General features: G+C 48.0%; 9 protein-coding genes across 9 annotated transcripts; 2 read left to right on the plus strand and 7 right to left on the minus strand.

Annotated features, from left to right (window-relative positions):
* Window positions 1-74: 74 nt before the first annotated feature.
* Window positions 75-881, minus strand: N7489_004205 (uncharacterized protein; the record flags this gene model as incomplete). The annotated part of the gene is made up of 5 exons (XM_056709957.1): window positions 75-175; window positions 236-363; window positions 421-547; window positions 600-628; window positions 682-881. 5 exons carry the CDS (start codon window positions 879-881, stop codon window positions 75-77), a joined length of 585 nt encoding a protein of 194 aa, XP_056568378.1.
* A 1,122-nt stretch (window positions 882-2,003) lies between these two features.
* Window positions 2,004-2,192, minus strand: N7489_004206 (uncharacterized protein; the record flags this gene model as incomplete). Its single annotated transcript, XM_056709958.1, has 1 exon — window positions 2,004-2,192. The coding sequence occupies one exon, from the start codon at window positions 2,190-2,192 to the stop codon at window positions 2,004-2,006; it is 189 nt and encodes a 62-aa protein (XP_056568379.1).
* Window positions 2,193-2,540: 348 nt separating this feature from the next.
* N7489_004207 (uncharacterized protein) lies at window positions 2,541-4,306 on the minus strand (the record flags this gene model as incomplete). Its single annotated transcript, XM_056709959.1, has 4 exons — window positions 2,541-2,816; window positions 2,870-3,702; window positions 3,755-4,060; window positions 4,123-4,306. The coding sequence occupies 4 exons, from the start codon at window positions 4,304-4,306 to the stop codon at window positions 2,541-2,543; spliced, it is 1,599 nt and encodes a 532-aa protein (XP_056568380.1).
* A 3,326-nt stretch (window positions 4,307-7,632) lies between these two features.
* On the plus strand, window positions 7,633-9,201 carry N7489_004208 (putative protein kinase; the record flags this gene model as incomplete). The annotated part of the gene is made up of 5 exons (XM_056709960.1): window positions 7,633-7,880; window positions 7,936-8,273; window positions 8,333-8,652; window positions 8,708-8,948; window positions 9,011-9,201. 5 exons carry the CDS (start codon window positions 7,633-7,635, stop codon window positions 9,199-9,201), a joined length of 1,338 nt encoding a protein of 445 aa, XP_056568381.1.
* Window positions 9,202-9,671: 470 nt separating this feature from the next.
* On the minus strand, window positions 9,672-11,789 carry N7489_004209 (aromatic amino acid ammonia-lyase; the record flags this gene model as incomplete). The annotated part of the gene is made up of 1 exon (XM_056709961.1): window positions 9,672-11,789. One exon carries the CDS (start codon window positions 11,787-11,789, stop codon window positions 9,672-9,674), a length of 2,118 nt encoding a protein of 705 aa, XP_056568382.1.
* A 2,019-nt stretch (window positions 11,790-13,808) lies between these two features.
* Window positions 13,809-17,884, plus strand: N7489_004210 (ankyrin repeat domain-containing protein; the record flags this gene model as incomplete). Its single annotated transcript, XM_056709962.1, has 4 exons — window positions 13,809-14,794; window positions 14,859-16,258; window positions 16,308-16,570; window positions 17,540-17,884. 4 exons carry the CDS (start codon window positions 13,809-13,811, stop codon window positions 17,882-17,884), a joined length of 2,994 nt encoding a protein of 997 aa, XP_056568383.1.
* Window positions 17,885-18,054: 170 nt separating this feature from the next.
* Window positions 18,055-19,010, minus strand: N7489_004211 (uncharacterized protein; the record flags this gene model as incomplete). Its single annotated transcript, XM_056709963.1, has 2 exons — window positions 18,055-18,696; window positions 18,744-19,010. The coding sequence occupies 2 exons, from the start codon at window positions 19,008-19,010 to the stop codon at window positions 18,055-18,057; spliced, it is 909 nt and encodes a 302-aa protein (XP_056568384.1).
* A 648-nt stretch (window positions 19,011-19,658) lies between these two features.
* On the minus strand, window positions 19,659-20,522 carry N7489_004212 (uncharacterized protein; the record flags this gene model as incomplete). Its single annotated transcript, XM_056709964.1, has 3 exons — window positions 19,659-19,821; window positions 19,870-19,944; window positions 19,999-20,522. The coding sequence occupies 3 exons, from the start codon at window positions 20,520-20,522 to the stop codon at window positions 19,659-19,661; spliced, it is 762 nt and encodes a 253-aa protein (XP_056568385.1).
* A 3,436-nt stretch (window positions 20,523-23,958) lies between these two features.
* N7489_004213 (oleate hydratase) lies at window positions 23,959-25,659 on the minus strand (the record flags this gene model as incomplete). Its single annotated transcript, XM_056709965.1, has 2 exons — window positions 23,959-25,049; window positions 25,095-25,659. 2 exons carry the CDS (start codon window positions 25,657-25,659, stop codon window positions 23,959-23,961), a joined length of 1,656 nt encoding a protein of 551 aa, XP_056568386.1.
* Between the last annotated feature and the right edge of the window lie 158 nt (window positions 25,660-25,817).

The raw sequence follows: 25,817 nt of genomic DNA on the forward strand, positions 1-25,817 counted from the left end.
TCAAATAGTAGGACACAAAGACCTATTCCGCGATGTGTAGCAAGTTATCCGTGACAAGGTCTCCATGGCTGTGTCTAGATAGCCACGACCTGAACGTAGAATCGAGTATCGTCGCTCTGGTACTTTTCATCACTCTCAAGCTGCTGCTGAATCCATGCAACACCACTCATGTAGGCTGTCGACGAAGTCAGCCAGATGATCCATGAATCAGGGGACCATATTAGAGAGGACTTACTCTTGATGTCATCAGTGCCAGGGTTTTTGAGACCAGTCTCTCCGTTGCGGTGGCCACTGAACCACTTCTCATAACCGTACTTAGCCTCGCCCTCGTGACGAGCCTTGATGTCCTTGGCCAGATCGGTGCTAGCGCTCGAACGTTAGTATAATATATCTTGGCATGCAAGCCACTCCGGGACTTACTTGAGGATAACACCGTTGTCGACTTGGTCAACGGTCTGACCCAGGAAGTCAGCGGCAGAATTTCTCAGGATGAACCAGTTCTGCTTGAACACGCCGAAGTTGGTGCCGTCGCCGGTCTTTCCGTCACCTAAAGAAAGTTAGCACCACTGCTAGGTCTGCCGGCTAACATTTGGACATACCGTATTTGTAATCGGTGGTCATGTTGTCGCTAATAGTTGTGAGTTGTGTAATCAGGCGCGGAAATCAAAGAAGTCAACTCACGTCTCCAGCATGGCAATGGCCATGTCACGAGTATTACCACCGGCCTTCAGGATCTCCTGCTTGCGTGCTCCGAGGCCAGGAACAATGTAGCTGCCATGCTGATCGTCTGCGCGGGCAACGTTCACGTTCAAGTCTGCTGCCGGAGACGAGACGACGGCAGACACGAGAGCCAATGAGGTGAAAAGAGAGAGGAGCTGCATCTTGAAATAAGAGAAAGGATGGACTTAGTTGCTTGTTGGTTCAGATGGTGGAATTGCTATGCTCCAAAGGAATTGCAGACCAGCTTCCTTTTATAATGGTGATTTGACACCAGTAGACATTATCTATAGATCGACATCTGGAACAACAACGCCCTGAGTTGAATTGCTGCCTCCCCTTCCGGTGCAGAAATTGGAAATGATCATCTTAAGGATCATCTAGTTTCATGTCTCCTCTCTATATTACACTGACGAGTTCACATGTATGCTGTGTGAACTTGGGAGATCGGAGAAGGCAATCAAGTTAGTATTCTTCTGAATCGTCCCGTGCGGGTCTTCCATATTAAGCCGATGTAGTTTCAGAATGACGCTAGTCTCAAACGTCAACCATAGTTTAAAGGAGACGAATATGGTCTCATGATTGAGCATAGAAGCAGACTACAGAGGGGGCCAAATAGGGACCTCATAAGGACACATAAGATTACGTACTCCGTACTGGGCATATAGCCAAATGGTACGGCATCAGATAAGCAGACCAAATGGTATCGCACTTCATAATTGTTATATTTAGCTGAGAATGTGCAAATCTGTGCGGATCTGCGTTTTGGACGGAGTTTCTTCGGAGTTTCCCATTTCGATCGGACTTCCGCCCACTGTTATCTCAAATAGGCAACCGTTCATAATATATCTCACACATGCTGCGCGAAGGCTTTTAGTGTGTCTTAGCATAAAAACGTTAATCTCGGATGTAGGCGGCTGAGGAACATAGTTGGTTCTAGCCAATTGCAAGCTTCGAGGATGTACTGGCGTTGAGAAATGGTTTGATACCCAGCTCCTTCACATGGTGGTCCGTGATGCCAAGAAAACTTCAGCCTGAGATCGAATTTCCTCGGAGGGTGACTGACTTTCTTGGTAGGCTGCCACCTATATCTGCGCAGATGGGGGAATACTAGTGCATAGTAATCCGCGAGGACAGATATAAATGGTATGCCCTGCGCCCATATGACGACTGGTTCGCCTTGCGTTCCGCCTGAAGAGGGTCCACGCCTCTTACCATTTCGCTGACCATCGACTGGGAGGGGTATATTGGCTTTGTCCCAGCGCAATGCGTACATAGTGGACTCGTCATAAAAGCAGCATAGAGCAAGGGCGGATGTCTGCGTCGTCTGCGTCGTCTGCGTCGTCTGCGAGGAGTATTTGGTGACGTTGGCTTTTGGCGCTCCAGGCATCTTTGGGTTCTAAGTTGTCCAGCCATCCTGCCACCAATGAGAGCGAGTGACTCGTCGAAACAAGTGGGATCCTAAATCCCGACATGATGAGGGGAGGAAAGGGCTGGAAATGAGTCTAGAGAGAGGTAGAAAGAAGTCAAATAGAGGTTAGGAGGTTGGTGGGAAAAGGGTGGGAAAGAGCGCGAGAGAATAGAAAACAGGTGAAAATGGGGTCGGTGATGTCAGCGATAACTTGGAACTTAGTAGGGCTTAGTTCATGGGACTCACTTCTCTAGCTGCTACGGCATCAAGTATAATCTCTTGAGATCAAGTGTGAATGTTCTGATGATACGTGGATGAAGCTTCTAGTGGAAGTGAGGTTAAAGCGAGATTAAAGTGAGAGACTGTTACTGAGCAATCCCATGTAGGCGCGTATCACTCCGAGGTCTCGTATCTAATGTCCCAAGACAATTGTTTGCACCTTGACATCATCTTTGTGGTCCTTCTGCCACTTCTTTGAATACCTGACCCCGAATCCGGTGCTGAAGACTTCTCGGACAGCCTCCAATGGCATCCCTTTACACTCGGGGTAGAAGAAGACTACGAAAACCCAACCGAAGAAGCAGATTCCAGCGTAAAACCCAAAAGCACCACTTGGGGTCCAAGCCTTCATCATCGAAAGGAAGGTAGATGAAATGATGATATTCGTGCTCCAGCATGTAACGGTGTTCTAGTCCGGCTCGTTAGCATATATGTTAAGACATGGAATGGGGGTAGACATACTAGCATAGTGCCCATTGCTCGCACTTCGAGAGGAATTAGCTCAGTGCCGATCCATGCAATAGTGGCGACACCGGATGAATAGCAAGCGACGTAGCAGATAATTGCGACGAGGACCAGGATGCCTGGCCAGCCGATGTTGTTACTCTCCACAACCAGAGTCTCGGTATCTATTGGGATATATCGGAACGCAATGACAGCGACGATCATGCAGAGAGACATTCCAAGGACGGTGATCGTCAGGATAATACGACGGCCGAACTTATCCACGAGTAGGAGATTGAGAATTGAGAAGACGAAATTCGTACCGGAGACTGTGATACCGACGGCTGTGGCATTGCTGAATCCGACAATGGAGAATAGTGTTGCGGCATAGTACATCAGGGTGTTAAAACCTCCAAGTTGACTAATCGCCATGATCATACAGGCGGTTAGAACTGCACGGCCGGTCGAGGGTGTGGTGAAAATGCGTTTGAAAGTGACCCAAAGGGATTCCTTGTCCATGGATACTTCTTGAAGGGATAACTCGATTGATCTAATTTTAGCTTGCCGTTGCCCAACGGTCGACGTTGGGTATATTCGTAGAAGAACAGCTTCCGCTGCCTCCCGTTTGCCATGAGTGACCAGCTGTCGAGGTGATTCTGGACAGACAAACAGTAACCCGGCCAGTGCAAGAGCTGGAGCAGCTCCGAGACCGACAGTTGCTCGCCACCCCTCACCTTTTACCTCAGCAAAGCCCGCACCCAGGGCACTCGCAAGGAATTGACCGAATGTGACACTCATGTTGTTGAAGGCAACCATGCGGCCGCGGTATTGCGCAGGTGCCAGCTCACCAACTGTGGATCCGTGAGCCCATCGAAACAGTCCGTGAATAGGAAAAGGACTTACTATAGAGAGGAACGATCATAGATGCACTTCCTACCCCAAGGCCCACAACGAATCTTCCGGCCGCGAATTGGCCAACAGAAAAGGCGGCTGTTTGTAGCGCAGTTCCGATCACGAAGACCACGCAGGCTCCCCATATCGGTAAACGACGACCAAATCGATCGGCAGTGAGACCAGCTCCTACTGCACCGACCAGAGCACCGCCACTTGTGAGGGAGGTTACCATTTCCTGTTCACTTGAGCTAAGGACATGGCCGAGAGATGATCCTATTGTGACGAGAACGGCGGAGATGTAGCCCGTGTCGTAGCCTGGATATCACCCTGTTAGCTACTCGTCTCTCACAGTTGCATATGTGAGAATAACAACATACCAAATAAGAGACCGCCGATGGAAACGACAATGCAGATTAACCAAGCTGTCTTGGAGGCAGCTGTTGCCTCAATGCTGCTGAGATCGGACTGGTCTTTGAGATCGAAATGTTCGGCATGCTCTATCTGCTCGACGTTATCCTTGGATATATCCTCCAATTGCTTTTCTTCTTTGTCAAGGCTCATGTTTGTTGTGAATCTTTAGAGGATGTCAAATGATATTGGAGGTAACTATGGTGATGGGTGATAGAAGATGTGAGAGTCACAGGAGGGTTGTTCACAGGCCATTGGAGTGATTTATAGCCGTGTGCCAATCGACAATGCATCAATTCGTCTTACCATCGAGGATCCCGCAGCGATCGGCATGAGTGCCAAACCCTATTTCCCCACGGGGGTGGGGATAGATTACGCTGCCTATTGGTGTGTCGCGAAAAGGATATGCGGGGAATTGGGCGGATTTGGGAAAGCCGGTGGCAAAATGAGACATTTGGAGATGATTGGCTCACCCCTGCGGCATTGGCACGGAGTCAACTCATCACTCTAGGCGGGGAATACTTCCCTAACGAGAGTCTGATTGTCGATGTGCTGTGACTGTCGTCATATTCCCCGCCATTCCCAGGGAAGTTAAACTGTTTCTCGTCCATATCACCCTACCCAGTCCTTGAGTTCCGCTTGGCGCTTGGCTGCTGAGCGTAAAATGAAGCTCCCGAATGAAGAATACAGCCCTATAGAGACAATGCCCCGGTGCCTAGCTCTCACCGCCCGGCCTCCTGGGCTCCGGGGCTGTGGACGACGTCAGGATGCCGGAACCTTCCAGTATGCCGGCGCTGAGCCGCATTGATAATTGCCGCGCACAGAAGCCGTTAAAGAAAACAAAAAAACATACAACAGTGAGGATTCGCTGGTGGTCACCCACCCAACTACTAACTCACCGGCGTGTGGCTTGAGTACGGCTGAGCGGACGGGAAGCCCTATTTTCCACACCCTATGGTCGTATGTATCTGGATACGTGTCGAAGGGAATGATATAACGTAGATGGTTGGATGGATACAGTAAAACCTATTTATAACGAAGTCGGATATAACGAATTCCCGGATATAACGAACGGAAACCGGTGCTTCAATTAATCCGCCATACAAAATTCGTTAAAACCCCCTTACTACGAAGTTCGTTAATTTATCATTTCTCCCATACAAAATTCGCTATATCCAGGATTTTGTCATCCCTTTTTAACCAATCAAAATGCCTCGCCGATCCATTCCAACCTCCCAAAAAGTCGCTCTCCGAACCCAGCGCCGAAACCACCCCTTGCTTTCGCAGAAGTAGCTTGCAAATTGGTTTTATGAAGCCTATGATTATCGTCTCTCTTGCTCTACAATCTCCGAGATCCTTTCCTCCCGATACCTTCATCTTGATACCGATCTCACGGATCACCAATTCAATGCGAAGCGCGCTCGTATACCACGGTGGCCAGATCTCGAAAAAGCACTTATCAATTGGATAAAGCTCGCTGAGTGTCATATCCCTATAACCTAGGAGGTTATACGTGAGAAAGCGCGGTTTTTTTGGAGCTAAATCCCTATCTACGAAGGTGTTGAAATGCCTGTATTTAGCAATGGCTGGCTTACTGGATTTCAACACCGTGAATCTATACGCAACCGTTTACAATATGGTGATAATGGAAGCACCCCGGAGCTTGCTTCTGAAGCTATGATTCCAATTCGTTAAGCTCTTGAATCATATAGCCCTCGGGATATATTCAATTGTGACGAAACTGGCCTTTTTTGGAAGCGAATTCCTGATCGAAGTCTTTCTACCCGGTCTCTACCTGGAAGGAAAAAGGAAAAGGCTAGAATTATAGCCTTGTTTTGCACCAATTCCGATGGCTCTGAAAAGCTAAAACCCTGGTTTATTGGCACTGCTAAAAATCCTCGGGCTTTCACTACTACCGGTATTAATATTAATAATCTTAATATCCGGTGGAAGTCGAATAGTAAGGCCTGGATGACAAGCGAGATTTTTGAAGACTGGCTTCGGTGGTTTGACGCTTCTATAAAATATAGGAAGGTGGTGCTTCTTATAGATAATTTCTTAGCGCACGAATTAGCGGTAAAAGCTATTAATAATAGCTTTTCACCGCTTTAAAACACCCTGATTATCTGGCTTCCACCGAATTCAACCTGCCGTTTCCAACCTCTTGATTAGGGTATTATTAATATATAGAAAGCTTATTGGAAGCGCTAATGGGTTAAATTCATCGTATCTGAGTTCGATGAGGGCCGAGATCCTATGCTTTCAATGAATGTGCTAAAAGCTGTTTAATGGGGTATTCAAGCCTAGGAGCTTGATATATCAGCTTCTACCATTAAGAACTGCTTTCAAAAAGGGCTCTCAATGTCATTTGATACTAGTAGTAGTAATACTACTATTAGTATTGAATCTCTGATTAATGAGATATCTTCTAACATGCTTATTATGCAGAATTGGGTGCTAAATCCAATGGATATTGAGAACTTTCTTAACCCGGTTGATGAGCTTGTGTAGGATAGTATTGAAGCTATTGATGATATTGTACTTAGTGGTTTTGTTAGAGAGGTTGATGAGGATGAGATAGTGGTTGAATAACCCCGGGTTTCACACACTGAGGCTATTGAAGCTTTAAAAACCCTTCGGTTATATGAAGAGCAGCAGGAATAGGGTGAAACCCAGCTAATTGGTGCTCTTCATAAACATGAGAGGTTAATTGAAGCGAGAAAAATAGGAGGGCAGAAGCAGAGCGACATTAGGAGCTTTTTTGGAGCCTAAATTTGTATGTAAACCAGAAATATATATTTATTATATGGCATCCTTGATTTAACGAACACCTGGATATAACGAATTTTTTACCATGTCTGAATTAATTCGTTATAAATAGGTTTTACTGTAGTTGATCAGGGTACAAGATACGGGGTACTCGTAAGGGGTTGCCAATTAGGGTGAGGCTAGAGAGTTCGGTGGATCTGGAGTGTGTTATGGACGCATTCCGTATCATGAAGGCACCATTCGGCCAGATCCATTCCTTGATTCCCATTAAAGCAAGAAATCCCACTCCGCATTTCTCACATCTGTCCGCTTTTCCGGATATTGCTTTAATCCAATGCCACCAATGGTCTTGACCCTTCCGATTGAAATGAAACAGGACGCAACTAGAGCCGTGGAGTGCAGGTACATTGTGAATGGATGAAATTTCGGTCGGTTTTCTCGTTGCCCATAACGCTTCACCTAATATTCCTAACATGCTGTCAAGTATCTCCGAGCTGAGTGCCCTACCTCGCTGCCTTGGTCGGAAGCTTCCGATGACCTCATTGGCTGACAGCTTGTTTCCCACTAGTCTGTATCAGGAATAGGCACATCACGAATACCTGGCCACGTGATCATGTTTACCAGCCATGCTCAGGCTCTTTTCTTGATCTTCTTCTTCGACAACTATTTATATCACATTCTCCTGTCTGCTTAACGGGAGTAACTCTGTAATGAACACTATAAGGCCGTCCATTCCTCGGTTGTCTGCCTTGCTTCGCAAGAAACCCTTTCCCACCCCTTCTCCCGGGCCACCTTTACTGCCCGGCATACTCATTGATGAAGAGATCTCGCCAGTATATGATTCCAAGTACTTCTACCCAGCGAAGCCTGGAGAGGTACTCGCCGATCGTTACCAAATACTGGTGAAGGTTGGTTGGGGCGTGTCTTCAACAGTATGGCTCGCGCGTGATTTACAAGGGTAACCTTCAATAATTTCTGCCCAATTCAAAGCTCTGTCTCTGACAAATATACAGGCACTTCGAAGAGTCAGAGAGCGTTGTAGCACTAAAAATTGCCAATAGCAATGCGAGTTCTGCTGGTCATGAGCGCGAGGTTGAAGAGCACATTTCCACAGCAGACCCATCACACCGCGGTCGCTCACTCATCCGAACATTGCTAGACTCTTTTGAAATCAAAGGTTCAGAAGGTTCTTACTCATGTCTTGTGTATCCGCCTATGAGAGAGCCTTTGTCGATGTATCAACGGCGCTTTGGTGATAGAAAGATGCCGCTACCCCTCATCAAAACATACATTCGTGCTCTTCTTACGGGGCTTGATTATCTTCACCAAAAATGCAGGATCGTTCATACGGGTAAGTCGATATTCGGCCTTGCTTCCCGTCGGCGATACTAAGCCAAGGCGGTTGTCTAGATCTAAAGCTTGAAAACATCATGGTCTCATTCGAGGATGCAACCGTGCTTGCTGATTTCATGGATTCTCAGCTTGAAAGACCGATGGCTTTCAAGATTGATTCAACGGGGCGACCAGTGTACCAGTCCCGTAGTGACTTCGCACCACTCAAAAGCCTGAGTAGTATACCACAGCTTGTCGACTTTGGCTTAGCAACTCGCCTCGAGGAAGATGACGACTGGGGCGTCTGGCCTATTCAGCCAGACCACTATCGGGCCCCGGAGGTGATACTAGGTAATGGATGGCAAATGCCTGCGGATATTTGGAATCTTGGTGTTCTGGTGCGTCCAAAGGCTTTATTCTCTACAGCTGTTACATCCACTAATACCAGGTCAGTTGTGGGATATGATCGAAGGCAAAGAGCTATTTCAGCATATCCACGATCAACAAGGTCGCTACGATGCTAAATTACACATCGCCGAAATGATAGCCTTACTCGGTCCACCCCATCCAGAGGTCATCCAAAGGTATCAATTCATGCGAGAGTACTCGTGGCCGCAACCTGTCAGACGAGAAGACGGTAGACTATGCGAGACTGCAGAGGAGTACTTCGGTGGGCCATTTTTCGACAATAATGGTATGATAATACTGGATTCCCTATCACGGTCGGATTTTTCTCAGACTCATGAAACATCTTAGGTCGCTTTCTCTATGAAGACATGATCCCCGACTGGAAACTAGGAGACACTGTTTCCTTCCTTGAGGGAGAGGAGAGGGAAGCGTTTCTGGACCTCGCCAAGCAGATGCTTGTCTGGCATCCAAATATAAGAAAAACAGCAGGCCAACTAGCGGGGCATCCTTTTCTTCAACTAAAGCAAACAAGCGTCTGACTTAACTCGATGTCGTTTTTGATACGCGGTTCCCCTCAGCATATGCCCTCGCCGCACGTCCAAGGATAACTAATCAACATTGGCATGTACTAGATGAGCCAGTATAATTTAGCCCACAAGTGCCACGCTTATTCCGATCAACAGGGACCTGGGTGATCGAGTTAGCCACTAAAGAGTTACGGCTTAGTGACTGCCAGTAGCAAACACATACTGGTAATGTGCTTGATGGGATCAGAGGTATAAGTGTGATAAAGAGCAGAACAACGTTCGTAGAAAAGATGGCCCGTTGAATAAAAGCGGAAGATGTGTGTAGATAGCGTCTTAATATCCCACCTCTTCCTTTGTTATCCATAACATGCGTCCACTGACTTACTGATAGCGAGTGCATTGACCGTGCAGCCACCATCCGCACGCGATATATATTCAACCACGTACTTGAATACTGTCAAGTTTCTTAATGTACAATGTGCCTAGTCCTGCGTCCAGCCCTCTAAAATCACATCCATCATCTCGCCCTTAATCAAGCTCTCATACACCATGCTCACCGAGCTTCCTATGCTCCTTTTGCCCTTTGTGGGAAGGCCTTCCTGGGCGTTGAATAAAGGATCGTCTTGGAGGCCACGGTTCATAGGGATATTCAGGTTCGAGCGCACCCAGGTATATATTTGTGCAGTCCCCCCACCAAGCTGCATCGCCACCTCCTCGGGAGAAATGGTCGGACCAGGATAAAACATTTGCTCCGCTGTACTGGACACAAGGCCGTGAAAACGCTTCTTAAAGGCCATCATCGTTGACACTGAACAATCGGGGCTGTGAGAGGCCACGAATTCATTGACTGCCAACGTAACAGCATCAACGACAGACAAGACACGGTCTTTCCAAGTATTGGAGTTTGCGCGATACCAGCTTGACTGTACAATGGGGAGGAGTGACGCGCATAGTGTCTCAAGTTGTGAGTCATTCAATCCGAGCCCATACAAGGCTCCGTTTGCGGTGAAATCCTTCATCTTTGTGTGGAGCGTCGAAAGGAATCGGACGTGGTTTGCTCGGATCTCAACACCCTGGCACGAGACATATATGTGACAGGCACTCATATGCGCCAACAGATCTGCAGCCTCCATAGTGCGTCGAGCTGAAATCAGAGCGAGAGAGTTGATACCCTGATTATGCATCTCAGCTGACATGACGTGGGCGGAGACCGGGTGTGCCAGGGCCGCTAACTCAGACATGTACGCTGACATGTTGATGTCGATTCCCTTCATGGTGAAGTTCTCTTGCGCGGTGGCATTAAGGTTGGCCTCGAGTCCATTATTCGTAGCAGGGTTGATCATCTCAGTAACTTGGGACCAAAGCATTCGTCCTATCATCTGAATGGCCAAGCGAGCCTTATCCATAGCGGATGTGACGGCAGCTGCTTGGAAATTTCCACCAGAGTACACTTTCCCGCTCGAACCATCCTCTTGTTTGCTCGTATCCACCAGAGGGTTATCTGATGTGGAGTTGAGCTCCACCTCGAGCTGATGTTGTGCCAAGAGAAGGTCCTCGATGTACGGTCCAATCCACTGAGGAGCTGTTCTTGTTGAATACCGATCTTGGCAGAGCCCGTCGCCAGATGCCTCCTGCGACTCTAGGCCAACAACAAACTTGGAACCCTTCAAGAAGCGCCGGATATTGCTTGCCACCTCGATTTGCCCAGCGTGAGGTCGAGTCGCGTGAACAAAGGGATGAGCCCACTCTACATTTCCGGCCAAGCACTCGGACGCAAAAGCCGTCAACATTTGAGACAACAACGCAAGCTGCTGCGTATCATACAATGCCAAGCTTGCCAATGCCGCAGAAGGAGCAGTGCCGTTGATTAGCCCAAGTCCCTCCTTTGGGCCGAGTCCTGACGCGGAGAGCCCGCTCATCTTCAAGGCCTCAGACGAAGGCATAACTATGGCTTGCGCACCCTTACCCACCTGAACAAAGACATCTGGGTTGCCCATGATTGCTCCAGCAATATATGCCATGGGCATAAGATCTCCAGATGCAGAAATGGTCCCCCGAAGAGGAATTAGAGGTGTAATGTCGTTGTGCAGTAGGTCAATAAGGCTCTTGAGCACGCACTTGCGGATGGCACTGTGACCCCTAAGGTTCTGGTTGGTGCGGGCCACGATTGCGGCTCGAACCCAGGCGAGAGGCATCACGTGGGATGGTTCCCGCTCCGAATTGCTGGCCGGATCCTTGTCAGCCGTAGTGATAATTCCGCTTTGGATAAATTGGAGCAGATGAGTCTGCAGGTCGATGAGTTCGTTGGTTCTAGTATCGGCACTGCCACCGAAACCAGTGTTGACGCCATAGATGACACATTTCCGAGAGATGACATCGGCTAGAGTATCGACGGAGATCTCGAGCCGCTTGGCCAGACACTCGTCCGTGCTGATAGTGGGCTCGACTCCATGACGGGCGACGGCGACTATGGAGGCAATGTCGAGGTCGTTGCCGTTGAGAACAATGCTTCGCTTCTTGTTCTTCAAGTCACGTACGCGCCCCAGCAGTTGGAGCGTTGCGTTCATATGAGCCGATTGGCTGTGCCTCTTCAGGGTCATGATAAGGCAGGGGTAGCAAAAGGTATAGTGGCTCAAATCCAGTTGTTGTGTTATTGTCTATTCGGTCACCAAGAATTCAGCGAATATGCGAAAGTTCAATTGAGAAACGCGAAGGAAAATAGAAAAAGGAAAGATGGAGATATATGTAGTTTAATCGCTACACATTGCCACGATCGACTTCAAAATTATTGGTAGTGGGATCTGGATATGCAAGGGTCTGGCTTCCCGAGTGAGGTCTCCCCGTCAGTCGGCTATACTACGTAGTACGTGCTGTGTTAGTCCCGCTAGATTGAGATTTAAACTAGTACTCAGCTGATCGGCACTAGTGACATCAAATCCACTGGGGACTTTAGTCCAATTGGCCTGTCAGATTTCATAGTCTAGAACTTAGCTTTCGCAAATCTTCAATCTCATCCATCTCACATCGCACCATGATCCCCGTCATCTCCGTAGACCTCTCTCTATACGGTCGTTACTGCTAGAAAAGGATTACCTAGATACTCAGTACTGTTCTTTTCGCCACTATTATATAATTCGGGACTCAAAGTGCCGGGGCTTCAGGGTCCTGGGGGTGAACCGGGTGCCTCGAGATCTACTCCGTCCACCCTAGTAGGTAGTGGTATCATCGTACTTTGGGAACCTAGGAACCTGTTCCCGGGCTCCGGGTAGCAACGCTAGGCCCTGGATGACTTGGGAATCGACCCCACATGTCAGGCTTGTGCCTGATCTACATGAAAAGAAACCTAGTAATGAATCGATGGATTATATATAGTTAAAACATATAATTATAGTTTACAATTATGCAATTGGTTCGAAATGGAAGTAAAATAGGATATCTACGGTTTAAATCAATATCGACCAAAGTCCCGTGTGGCACACTTCGTCGCGTATTGCCACCCTAAATTGACAGCTCTGGACATTCTGAATCCTTACTTAGCTGAACACGTACATTCTGAACCTTAAGTATAGTATACGCACTAATATATGGAGTATGGAGTACTCTCCGTACGATGCTCCGTATGTAGACATTGGCCCAGACTAAGTGAATTGCCGAATTTAGCTGAACACAGACCATGCCTTGTTGATCAAGACTAACCAAATATATCAAGCGGAATGCGCCCGGGTGGGCCCTAATGAAGACTACAACGACGTAAAGATATAAAATCAGGGTTCCATACCTAAATATACACGCCGCCGGAATTGTCGATTACTCTTCAGGTCTTGACTAGCAAATTCCGGGTCTTCAGCTGGAACCCACTATTTCCAATAGACTTTCAGAAACTTGGAAAGGAGGCGAATAAGCCCGTATTCGGTGGGGCAATGAAAGGGGAGATTTACTTCCACTAGTATCTAACTAGTGAACATGGACGGGGTACGGAGCAACACTCATTCTACAACATAGACATCTTAGATCTCATTCCTCACGTGGGTATGAAATAACAAAAATCACACTGAGCTCTTGTTTCTAAATTCCTCTATTCCCCCAACAACCCGTTCTAGTTAGATCGATTTACAAGCCAATGGCGTGTTGATTCCTCGAGACTGCAGCAGCGACGTGTCAACCTTTCCCGCCCCACACCCCCCGCCTTGCAGCTGAGCTTTCTCTCCCTTCCCTCATCCTATTCCGCACTCCGTAGATATCTGTTGGATTGATTGTGACTTCCGTCCTATTCAAGGTATTCGTATTTTCGCATTGAAACCTCGAGATGAGTTTCGGGTTCGGTGTCGGGGATTTTCTCGCCGTGGTCACGCTCGCCAACGAGATTCGAAAGAAGTTTGTCGACGCGCCTGCCCAATTCAAGGCCATTTCGGACGAGTAGGCTTTTCTTTTGTTTTTGCTTTTGCTTTTATTTGTCTTTATTTTTAATTCTAACCCATGCTTGGCAGAGTCAGACACCTATCACTCGTTGTACACGATGTGGCAATCGACTTGTCTGGCAAGGAGCTAAGCAGCCAACAAGACGCCGAGCTACGGGGATAGCAAGAAACTGCCGCAATGTCCTCACCGATGCCGAAACGATGATTCACAACTATGGCATAGTTGTTCTGGCTCCGAACAACAAGAAACAAAACCTATTGAAGCGCGCCTGGAAACGCCTAACATGGGAACCAAACGATATCCAGGAACTGCGCCTTCGAATTACCAGTAATGTTGTACTTTTGAATGCCTTTAACGGGAAGATCACGCAAAATACTGTCACAAGACTGGCACAGCATCAAGACGACCAAGAGCGCCAAGTGGTCCTAGACTGGTTATCACCCATGAATTACGCCACTCTACAGAAGGACTATATCAATCGACGTGAGCAAGGGACCGGTCAGTGGCTCTTAGAGTCGCCTGAGTTCCAATGGTGGATCACAGGTGTGAATTCAAATCGAACATTGTTCTGCCCTGGGATTCCGGGGGCCGGGAAAACGATTTTGACGTCCATTGTGGTTGACGAGCTCTATGGTCGATATGGCAATGATAGTGACGTAGCCATAGCCTATGTCTACTGCAATTTCCAGCGTCACAATGAGCAGGACGCTGCCAGCCTCCTGGGAAATATTCTGAAACAGATGGTTCGGAGGAAACACACTGTGCCAAGCAGCGTGAGAGCGTTATACAACACGCATATGCATACCGGAACAAGACCGTCAATAAACGAAATTTCAGAAGCCATGCATTCGCTCTCAACCGCATCCGATTTCTCGAGCATCTTCATTGTTATCGACGCTTTGGACGAATGTCAGATCACCGACAGGTCACGAGATATCCTCCTAGACGTGGTTATTAGCATGCAGGCTAAGCGTGGGTGTAACGTATACCTTTTTGCAACGTCACGGTTTATCCCGGAGATAATTGAGATGTTCAACGAGCAGCCCACAGTTGAGATCCGTGCTAGAGAGAACGACGTGAAGAGATACATCCAAGGTAATTTGACAATGCTCCCATCATTTGTATCACGAAGCCCAGATCTGCAAGAGGAGATCTCAGATGCGATTGCGAAAGCTGTTGACGGAATGTGAGTTGATATGAACCCCTACCTATCACCGTTTAATAAGTGTCTCAGGATCTAACTTGTATAGGTTCCTGCTTGCGCAACTCTATCTCAATTCCTTGGTGGGAAAACGGTCAGCAAAAGCAATTAGATCTGCCTTAGAAGGCCTGTCCTGTAGTACTAGACAATACGGCTTTGCATTCCACGATGCCATGGAGCGAATCAAAGGGCAAGTCCCAGATCAAATAGAGTTAGCAATGCAGGTCCTAGCATGGATCACTTGCGCAACAAGACAACTCACTACAACCGAGCTGCAGGTTGCACTTACTGTTGAAGTTGGGGAATCGGATCTTGACAAAGAGAATCTACCCGACCTAGACGATATGGTCTCTGTCTGTGCAGGATTAGTGACAGTTGATAAACAAAGCAACATTATCCGGTTGGTTCACTACACAGCCCAGGAATACTTCGAGCGAAACCAATCAACCTGGTTTCCAAAGGCACATGATGATATTGGCAACATTTGTGTAACATTCCTCTCATTCGACGTATTCAAAACAGCGCATCGTTTGACACCTAAGGAGCTCGAAATGCGTCTCCGTCAATATCCTCTTGGCCCATACGCTGCTGCCTCCTGGGGATACCACTTTCGAGCTTCTTGGGGTGACGACCTCGATGCTGCAACGCCAAATGCCAGCTCATCGAAAAGCGAGAAAGCTATTATTGAACTGATGCGGGATCCCCTAAAGCTCAACTCTTGCATGCAGTTTCTCTCCAGGCCTGACTCGTCTTCTGGTGACAGACTCTACCCCCAAAAAAGCCTACGGCGTGTTGATAGCAGTTTTTACCAAGCCGAACAGCCTTTTCTCACTACCGGGCTGCACATTGCTGCCTACTTCGGACTACCGAATATTGCTCAGAGGTTCATTTCACTCGGTACCTTAGTGGATTCCAAGGATGCTGTTCAAGAAACACCGCTATGCTGGGCAGCTCAGCATGGCCGTGACAACCTGGTCCGATTGTTAATAGAAAACGGCGCAAATCCCAATCATAAAGACGGGTTAGGTTATACTCCACTACATTTTGCAGCCCTGAACGACTATGACGAGATAGCAGGATTCATACTCGACAATGGTGGTGATCCAATGTGCGGTGACGCACAGGTTTACCTACCATTCCACATTGCAGTTATGACTGGATCAGAGAAGGTGGCGCGTCTCTTATTGCAACGAGGAGTGCACCCGCACGCTAGAGATTTTGAAGACCACACTCCACTATGGCTAGCCAGTATCTTCGGTCATGAATCAACAGCATTCCTCTTACTTGATTGGGATGTACAGCCCCAATCAGTTGATTTGGACGCCTGTCTATCGACTGCAGCGGAATATGGGTACGAGAAACTAGTTCAATTGTTTCTAAATAAGGGTGCGGATATCGACGTTACAGACTATATGGGACGCACGCCAGCTCATGTTAGCATTGCTCGCGGTCAATGAATCCGTTATCAGACTCCTGCTGGATTTGGATATTGACCTAGAGGTCAAGAATCGGCAGGGCCGCACCGCACTTTCACTTGCAGCAGAACTTGGTAATTGGGATGCAGTTCGACAAGTCCTAGAGAAGGGTGCCAATCCCAACTCATATGATATTGATGGTCGGACAGCCGTCTTCCTTGCGGCTTGTCAACAAGATGCCACCGTACTGACTTTGCTACTGCCTTCCGGGATCAGCACCTTTGAAAGGGATCGATATGGTCGAACACCGTTACATGCGGCTGCAAATCGAGGTCATTCAGAATGTGTTCGTGCTCTATTAGATGCTGGAATTGATTGCGAGGTCAAAGACAACTTCGGTCGCACCGCACTATCTGATGCCTTGACGCGAGGGAGGAACGACGTCGCGAACATCATACGTGCATTTTCTATAAAGAACCCCATTACCATGGACGAATTGGCATGCAGAACTGCGCAGCTAACAGGTGCCCCACGTGGCGTGTCCTGTGATATCTGCTGTGCGCATATTCTTATCGGGAAGAGTTTCTATTATTGCCGCCTTTGTAATGGTGGGAATTTTGATATCTGCGAGCTGTGCCATCATGGTGGAGCGCGATGTTTGCATAGCACTCATAACCTGGAACAACTTCAGGAGCGAAGATTTCTTCAGATACGCCCGAGAATCCAACTCCTCCAGTTGATGTCCCCTAAATGCAGGCCCAATTCCAGGTCCTGGATTGAAGAAGCCTCGATTTTCCGTGAAAGCCTCAACGGATAATTGTCAGGTCGACGCTTCAGCAAACCTGCGTGATCATGATTCTTCTTCGTTCTTGTCGGAAATGGTGTAAGAGCGCTCGTACCCATCTTTCCACGTGGGATCATGTCAAGAAATGGGATGATACTGTCTTTTTATTACGAATTTGCTCACTAATTTGTTTTTACCAGATTGTTAAATACAGACCATGATCATTTTTAGTTAGATAGATAATTTTACCAGTACGCTCGTACACCTGATTCCTGCCATATCATTGTCGGTCCTCGAATTAAGATTTATGTACCAAAATCGCCACGATAATGATATAGAAGGATCCCTAAAAAGACCCCTCAGAAGACCCCTAAACACAACGATGCCGACCGAGCAGAGGTGTCGGCACTATCCAGTTGAACTAGTGCCCACTGGCGTCCGATGCCTCCCACGGAGAGACAGCTTCGTAGCTGTATCCTCCTTGCTTACCAGTTGCTAACTTACTTCGACAACGCGAAAAATCCGCATCAGGAGCTGCAGACCCCGGAGCTCACTAACGATATCATTTACATCACTCACACCTACGACACTCCGCACCTGCCGAAGGAGAATCCGTTCCCAGCCGGCTGGCTATTGCGAAGGGAACTTGCGAAAACCATCAGGGAATTCCAAAGAATCGGCCTTTTGATTCCTGCTTCCAAGCGATTCCCGCCGGAAGCGGTCCTCAAAAGGCCGATTTCGTCGGACCAACATGAAGCCCGGAAGCACGGCCGTTATCCATCGCAGAGCGGAATCACCCAAATTACTTGCGTTAGCTACGATAGCTGCAAGGCCCTCGCCAAGTCGTTGGCTGCAATTATCTATTTCTACCGATAGCTGCTCGAAGTGAAAGTCAATCAATATCCTTTAGGCCTGTGGCCCCTTAATTTCTTCTTATTCCGTAGTTTTATCACACCCCTCGACCATCAACTGGATGTCTAATGATACTAGTGTAACATTCAGGATACACTTTCGAATGGTATGCCACGGGTGGCTCAACTGCAGTATCAAAGCAGATCACTAGTAACATCCAAGAAATCTTGCTCTGTAAGGACAATGTCTCCCTCTCCTTGTGCCGGTGGTCTATCATACACTGCAACAAATGGTAGTGTGAGCGGGGCACCAGTCACGCCATTAGCTGAAATCTCGATCTCATGTGCGCAGTATGCTTGCTGCGACGCTGCTTGCTGTTGGACTAGTGGGGGGATGTTGGGACTTTGTTGGCACAGGGTCTGAATGTATGCCCTTGTGAGGGGTCGCGGGCTGTTCGGTGGCGCCAGTTGCCATATTTCGATGAAGACTCTATCTTTTCGTTTCGAGATAGAGATGACCAGGACTATTCGCACCGCACCGGAAGAGTTGGACAGCCACCATAGGGCATCTTGCCTGAGCTGAGATAACGATTCAGACAGCCCGGTTTCAATGGTGAGGGTTGGCCAGCCGGGAGGAAGCCCAGGGGCAGACGGGCGGCGAGATGGCGGAAGAAATCCCTGGTCAGCTTGTTTCCCTTTGTTGGCAGTCGGCTTATACGTCGTTGTGGCCACCCACTTCCGACTTGTTGCCGACACAAGTCCCATCCCGATAAGATGCAGATCCAGTACCCTAGTAAACCCATCTGTGACCGAGTCGTGCTCGAACGAAGGGACAATCTTGATTAGGCCAGCATTTCCTTCCCATGCGAATCGATACTCGACACCCCCAAACAACTGTGGTCTTCGTCGAGTTTTCCGATAGCTGATTGGGGTAGGCCGAGAACGACAATCCACTGGTTTGCTGACTTTGTTTGAAGGGACTCGACAAGCATTTTTGCGCAGGTGCGGAGCAACTTGAAGCGGGAAAAGTGATGAAGCACGTATCCATCCGGGAGTTCACTCATGATGGAAGATGAGGAAGGGAGCGTAGGAGAAACGGGAGCAGAGAGAGAGACATCCTGGTCTGCAGAGCCATAAGTTTTCAGAGACATAATTTTTGCGGTACTTGAGGAAGTCGGTTGAAGCGTGGAGGAAATGATATGCTAAAGAAACGACGAAGAGGGAAGGTACATACGAGTTTCATCCATTATGGGTAGTCACTATGATCCGAGATAGAAGAAACGGAGTAGGTGCGAGAAGAGCCAAGTTTTATTTAGATAACCTTATTGAAAAAATTGGAGGAATAGGTACTCCAAAGGCTAATCTTTTACCTACAACATCATGATGTCTACACACCTACCTAGGTATGCAGGTATCAGCAGATAAAATTCTAAATTAAGTTCATGTGGTACGCAGCGGTATAGGGGCCAGGCTTCAAAACCTGATGTCCATGACGTTAGTCGGCGGGGATTTAGATAGGCCCTTGTTCGTGTACAATCGTTTGACATGGTAGATTACGACGCCGAAGCCTTTGCTGGGATGCGTCGATGTCGACGTAAGCTTGTCTTTGTGTGCCCCAGAGTATAAGTATGGTTTTATTTTTCTTATCTCAGATGGAATGAAATATGTGGTTCAAAATTTATATATATTCCCATTGTAAACGCTATAGTCAAGATTCGTGATCGGCCTTGACGACAGCAGAAACGAGGCAATTCATTGAGTAGCAATTCTTCTCCTGTCCTGTAGTGCAATCCGTCCTCCTACCATCTCCAACCCTTGTCATCATACTTCAAATCAGCGCTGGTAATAGGAAAGATCTGGTCCATTGATGTAGGTGGCCGAACGAGACCATAAGCGCAGTAAATACCATCGGACCACTGGGTGTCTTCGGTACGGTACGGGCCAGAGAATCCCGATAGATAGCTAAGAAGTATTAGCTCGACCAATATTCAACAATGGTCTAAGACATACATCGTTTGAGTAGGCCTATGATATATGATCTTCTTTATCCCAGGAAATAGACCGTATCCGCAAGCCTGAACCGCCCTAATCCTCACTTATTAGCTTGAGGTCTATTATCATATTTAATGGAGAACTTACTTGTAGACCTCGCGGAACTTGAGCCGGATCTCTTCTCGCTCCGAGAACGAGTAACCCCAGAACTTCTGCATATTGAGGGACTCGCCTGGCACCTTCTCCCATATCACATATGCGATAAACCCACCGGGCACTGTATCGTCTTCAGCTTGTTGGTCACACTGATATGCGAGGAGCCGAGGAATAACATCGCAGCCCTTCTCTTGGAGGGACTTGAGAGCGACAAGCTCTATAGGCTCGTAGGACTTGACAGCCTGTGCGGCGCGGATTGAACCCTTCTTAAACTCCGTGCCGGCAATAGGTACTTGCTTATACATTCGCATAAATGCAGGTGTATTGCTAGAGTCAAGAGAGGAACAAAGGAACTTTTCAGTCACGTATGCTGGGCCAAGGCCATTGGTGACATCTTGCTGACTCAGAATATTAGTGCGCTCCTGTAGTTTGCTGACGATTTCCCATCTCGAAGGGCCAACGTCAACAACATCCAAGGGCGATTCTGGACGGGTGGGGGATTCGGGTGAAGACATGATGGTGATAACTGATGAAAGCCGAGGTCTGAAAAGGAGAGGACAATTACAAAGTAGGTACCTAGGTAGGTAGGTAACTATCCATAGTGAACTTTGATGCGGTATTATGGGACAGTCACGTGGTTATAACATTGTAAGTGGCCAAGTGGGCCGCGGCACCTTCCGAAGACCCACAGGGCTCACCCGGAGCCAAATCTTAATTTGTTGGCATCATTGTGGGAGTCAGATATTCTAAGATTTCCTTTTTGGATACTAAGCCAGGTCGCTGTCAGATGGTTCCATTCGTCCTTTGCAGGCTCCCACACCGAAAGGTCTCTGAAATCGGGATTTTTAAAGACCTTGATAGCTCCTTGCGGCTGGGCACATTTGGCTCCTTCGCCGAAGTCATTGGCGGCGTAAATACCAGGGCCGAACTCGTTGTCAGAATGTGACCTCCAAGGTGTCGATGGAAGGACTGAGATGACCGGCCGCGCCGGGACCTGGGTCTGAGATCACGATCATTGTTAGGCTCAATCCGTCTCTCATCGTAATGGCGAATCGAGAGTTGAACGCTGCGGGTAGCTGAAAATGGTCCAAGGTTCGACATGTCGAAATCCCCATTCTCAGGCTTAGTTCCACCATGTTCCCGGATGTCAACGCAGTATTGCTCGAAGTGATGATACCACTTGGTGCACTTCATGGCTCTCTTTTTGATATCTGGGTTCAAGTCCGAGAGTTGGACCATCGGAATCTAGTTCCAGCGGACTCTTCCCGGGTTCATGCTTCCAAAGGATTCTCGCGGTGGCCCTAGGGATGCTCGGCAACAAGCGAGAGCTGGTAGAAATTACACCGCTCTGCTGTCCGTTCCACTGACAGTTACCACATGCGGTAACTGTTCTGTCTATGTCAAGGAACCGAACGTATTTGGTCCAGGGGCCATTGTTCTTCAGGCAATTGTCGCACTCCTGCTGGGAGACTTCACCCACAATCTGAATCAGGATTGATTCGACATTTGCGGCCCGGCTACCAATACGCTCGTCGAGTCGCTTGCCAGTGTAGATTGTGGTAGATCTCTGCAGTGGCTCTCGCACAGCCACTGCACCAGTGAGTATCGTAATGGTTTTGATTTTGATTTTTTGCCCAGCGCGGGCCACCTTTCACGGCAGCTTCATTGCGTAGCTAGCCCAGGGGCCAGGGTTCAAATCGGACCCCCAGCGGTTCCCACGGGAATCTCTAGAGGAGACAGTAGGTCCCCGCCGGGGGAAGTAGGATTGAACGCGCTTGTTACTGACGAAGGCGATGCTATTGTTTCATTCTCCGTTGATTCGGAATGCAGTGACCTAGTGGCATGAGGAGCTGCCGGGGCACGATGTTTTGTGAACCAAGTGGCACATCTCCTGTACGGACGGGCGAAGAGGGAAGCACCCTGATCATTGTTTGGGGGCAGACTCGGACCTTCAGCAGACATATCATGGTTAATAATCAAACTTTCCAAGCACTTCCTGCATTCTTGTTAACGGTGGTCGCTCGGGCTTACCAGTTCTTCTGACGGGGCGGGCGCCCTCTGCTTCCGCTAGAAACTGCTCATTTAAGACACTTTGCGGGTGTCGCAGTTGGGTTAACCGGCGTGCCTCGTTATGGCAACGTTGCGTCTGCAATTGTATCCAGTCAACATCAAACGTAGGGCGAAAAAAAGCACGGGCAGACTGTACCTACCTGTCTCGGTCCCGGAGATATAGAACCAGGGTAAGACACAACACCACACACGACGCCCATACTAGAGCAGTTCTAGTTGGGTGGGACTTTTGGCATAACGTCTTCCATTTTGTGGACAGCCTGTAGGCCAACACTCCCACCCTCACCGATAAGAAAATATTTGATGGCCTTGAAGAGAGGAAAAGGCGTACACAGAGAGAGAGAGATGAGAGAGAGACGAGAGAGAGGAGAGAGTAAATAACCTCTGAAGCTACCTAGGTATGGGAGGGCAGGATCCAGTCATCCGTCCGGATACATTCTATATTCATCTCTACGGGAAGGAACATTCGTCCCTTCAAATCATACCTGATTGAGTTGGAGATATGCATAGCGGTATATGATTTATATGAACTCAGTTTGGACTAAATTAACTGATCCTTCGAGTAATAGTTAGACTTCACAGATGATATATGAGTTCGTGTGGAATTTACTTTTATCTCCCCTGGTTAAAGCGAAAAGTTGTCAGCCGTTTTGGCCTTTGCATTTGGTGGATACCACAGACAAACAACTTGCTACAGAACTCCCGTGCAAGTGATATTTCAGCGTGCCACTAGAGCATCAAGCACACAAGTATCTGACACTGCAGTGACCTTGGCAAGTGAAGTTCATGCGAGGAGACTGCTAGTACTGATTGATGGCTTTGATAAAGATGCTTAGAGCAATACAGGAGAATCTATACATCTGTTGGTAATTGGTGATATCGTAGGGCCCATATCTCCTGATTTTCAAGAAATCTGTGGAGTTAAGCTTGGAACATTGATTCTTGATATACGCGAGATAGGCTGCTGAGGGAATTGCTGCGCTCACATAGAGCTCGCTTCCATCCTGGAAGATCAGAAAGACCGGTCTAGTCTCCAGTAGTTAGCGACTATGTTTCAGTTGATACCTCAAAATAAGCATGAGAGGCTGACTGGCCACGCTTACTCTTCCGCGGGTGGCTTCTTGTCCTTCAAGAACGCCACATTTTGAGCTCCCTCCTGCATCGAGACACTTGGTTCATGACTTGGTTCATGTTCCAATCGCTGCTGTGCCTTGGCCTCAATGAGTGCCTTCACCTCTGTACGCCGGCCCCGTGTCTCCCTCAAGTACCCATCTGTTATGGCTGTAAGATGGGCGCCATAGAACCTCCTTCCAATATCTAAATTTTTTTTACCTATACTCAGCTATATCGACTAGAATAAACAACGCCGGTTCCCTCTTGGGATACCACTACATCCTGGTGGTGCAGAAGGATGCGATGGGTGTCCGGCATACAACAACCGGATATGCAAGTCTGCTGCAGCAGGTGCGGCTCCCATCCAATCTCCGTGGGGTCGTATCATCTCCCGTGGGCGAACTCTTTACCTGTCCCACATTGTACGAATTGACAGCACGGAGAAAGCAACTGGGACTATTCGTTATTGTTCAAGCTATTTGGCCAACCGCAGCCCGACAGCGCTCATAGAAGCCAAATCTCAAAAGGAAGGATATTGACAATGACATTGAATTATCCCTCGATATATATGAATATCCGAGCTGAAGCGAAAACTTTGTAGACAAACAATAAATTACATCGTACAGAGGTACAATTTAGTATAGACAAGTTAGTACGATACTAGTAGCTTTTACTATACTCACAGTAGGCCACAATAGCTAGAGTCACTGAGCCCGAACTTCCTGTGGACCATGGAATGGTCTGTGAAGTGACAGTCTCTTGACGAAATCATTTCCAGAGTAGGATCCGTATCAAAAGTGCAGTTAGTGACCTCTTCACTTCGGCCGACGGTATGTCGATACCCATCAGCCTGGATACCACCATTTGCGCCGAACGAGCAGCATAACTCATGTCAATACAGCTGTATTGTGGTATCTCGACGAATTGCCCAACCAGTCCAATGTTCGAGGTGTTCCGGGGGACAACCTCGGGACGTTCATCCCGCGAATGAGCTAGAATGATTGCACTCATCCGTGGCATAACCCGTGGAATATTGACCGTGTGTCGAAAGACCAGCTCGGATGGATAATTTAGATGTTTAAGGAGTTCCGTCATAATCTCTGCACCCGAGCATTGTAGCATCGGTTTCTTAACGTAGTCACCTATACCCTCTGGGAAGATTGCGAAACCCCAAAGAACGCGCACGTCTTCTGGCTGATATTGAAAGACTGGTTGCGCGGGTATGCAGAGATTAAGTTTCCACCGACTCTCCCGAAGAACGATCAAGGCCCCTGTTGCTAACGTCGATTGTGACAGAGAAGTGAGATAGTTGAAAAAATTGACCTCTTTGGTAGTGATTGTGAAGGACTCTACCATTGACTGAGGCCGACGTGTGCAGAAAGCATAGGGATTGCCGAAATCTTTGCCTATAGGGGCAAGGGTGAGCCATAGTGACCAGTTCTCGTCAAACTGATCGCAAGCATCGAATGATAACATAACCGGTTGATGATCATTCGATCCGACCGCAGCCCCTGACTCTGTAGATCCCAGGGTTGCTATAACGATGTCGTGGGGCCCAAGGTCCTTGTGGGTTAGGAAACCATTCTGACTCAACTCTAGTCGTGAAATAGTTCGAGTATCATTATTAGAGGTAGTCACAATGGCCCTAACCTTGGTATCGAACTGAAAATCCACATCAAGGCTCTCGAGGAAAAGGCAGATAGGAAGGAATATGGACTCAAATTGGTAGTAACCGGTAATATCAAGGCAGTTCAAAATAGATAGGTTGTGGAAATCACCGAGGTAGTGACGCAAAGCACGCCTGAACTCAGTTGCACTGTGCCAAGGCTGAAGTCCGAATCTGGAGGAATTTCGAGATACTATTAAACTAGGTTGAGGGAGTCTTCGAGCATGTGATTACTTACTGAGCGGACCAGATAGCCCAAAACGAAGTTTCGAAAAGTTTTGTGGAAAGAAGTCACTGATATGATTTCTTCCCAACCGCCCTTCTCCTTTCAGCATAAACCGAACAAGATTCAATCGCTGCTTGAAATTCAAGTCCAGCGAGCTAGTCACGATATTCTGGAGCTTGCCATCCTTTTGTACCACGATACATGTGTTATTAACTTGCGTTGCAAAGGTTCGGTTGACTTCTGCTGACTGTATGGCGTGCAAAAAGCTCGCCCGACGGCTTGTTGTGGGGAAAGCGGATGGGATACAAGAAAGGAGTTCTTTCAGAGGTTCACCGATTGGAACAGGCAGGCATCCTGCAAACTGATCGTATCCGCTGGTTGGGTCGCCTTTATGATGCCAGATTTCCTGCAAGGAATCACACGACTCGAGAATATGCACCTTCCGAGGCGGTACTTTGGCATGCTTGATCAGATAAAAAGCGGACGCCAACGATGCGGTCCCTGTTCCAAGAATCCAGGCCTCAGTTTGCTTAGGATCGCGTTTGCCTCGAATTCGGGCTTTCTTTGTCTTCTCCATCTAATAAGAAAATCATGCGCGTCCTGCTAAAAGAAAGGGAAAATGCGATTATATGTTTTGCATCACTTGGACGTGACGTAATAGAGTCGCTGTAAAATCCTGTAGCCGCGTCCATAGAAAACGCCGTTCGCCGCCGCCACCGCAGGTAACAATAGTCA

Source organism: Penicillium chrysogenum (assembly GCF_028827035.1).
Source record: "Penicillium chrysogenum strain IBT 35668 chromosome Unknown utg000002l_segment0_segment0, whole genome shotgun sequence".
NCBI classification, from domain to species: domain Eukaryota; kingdom Fungi; phylum Ascomycota; class Eurotiomycetes; order Eurotiales; family Aspergillaceae; genus Penicillium; species Penicillium chrysogenum.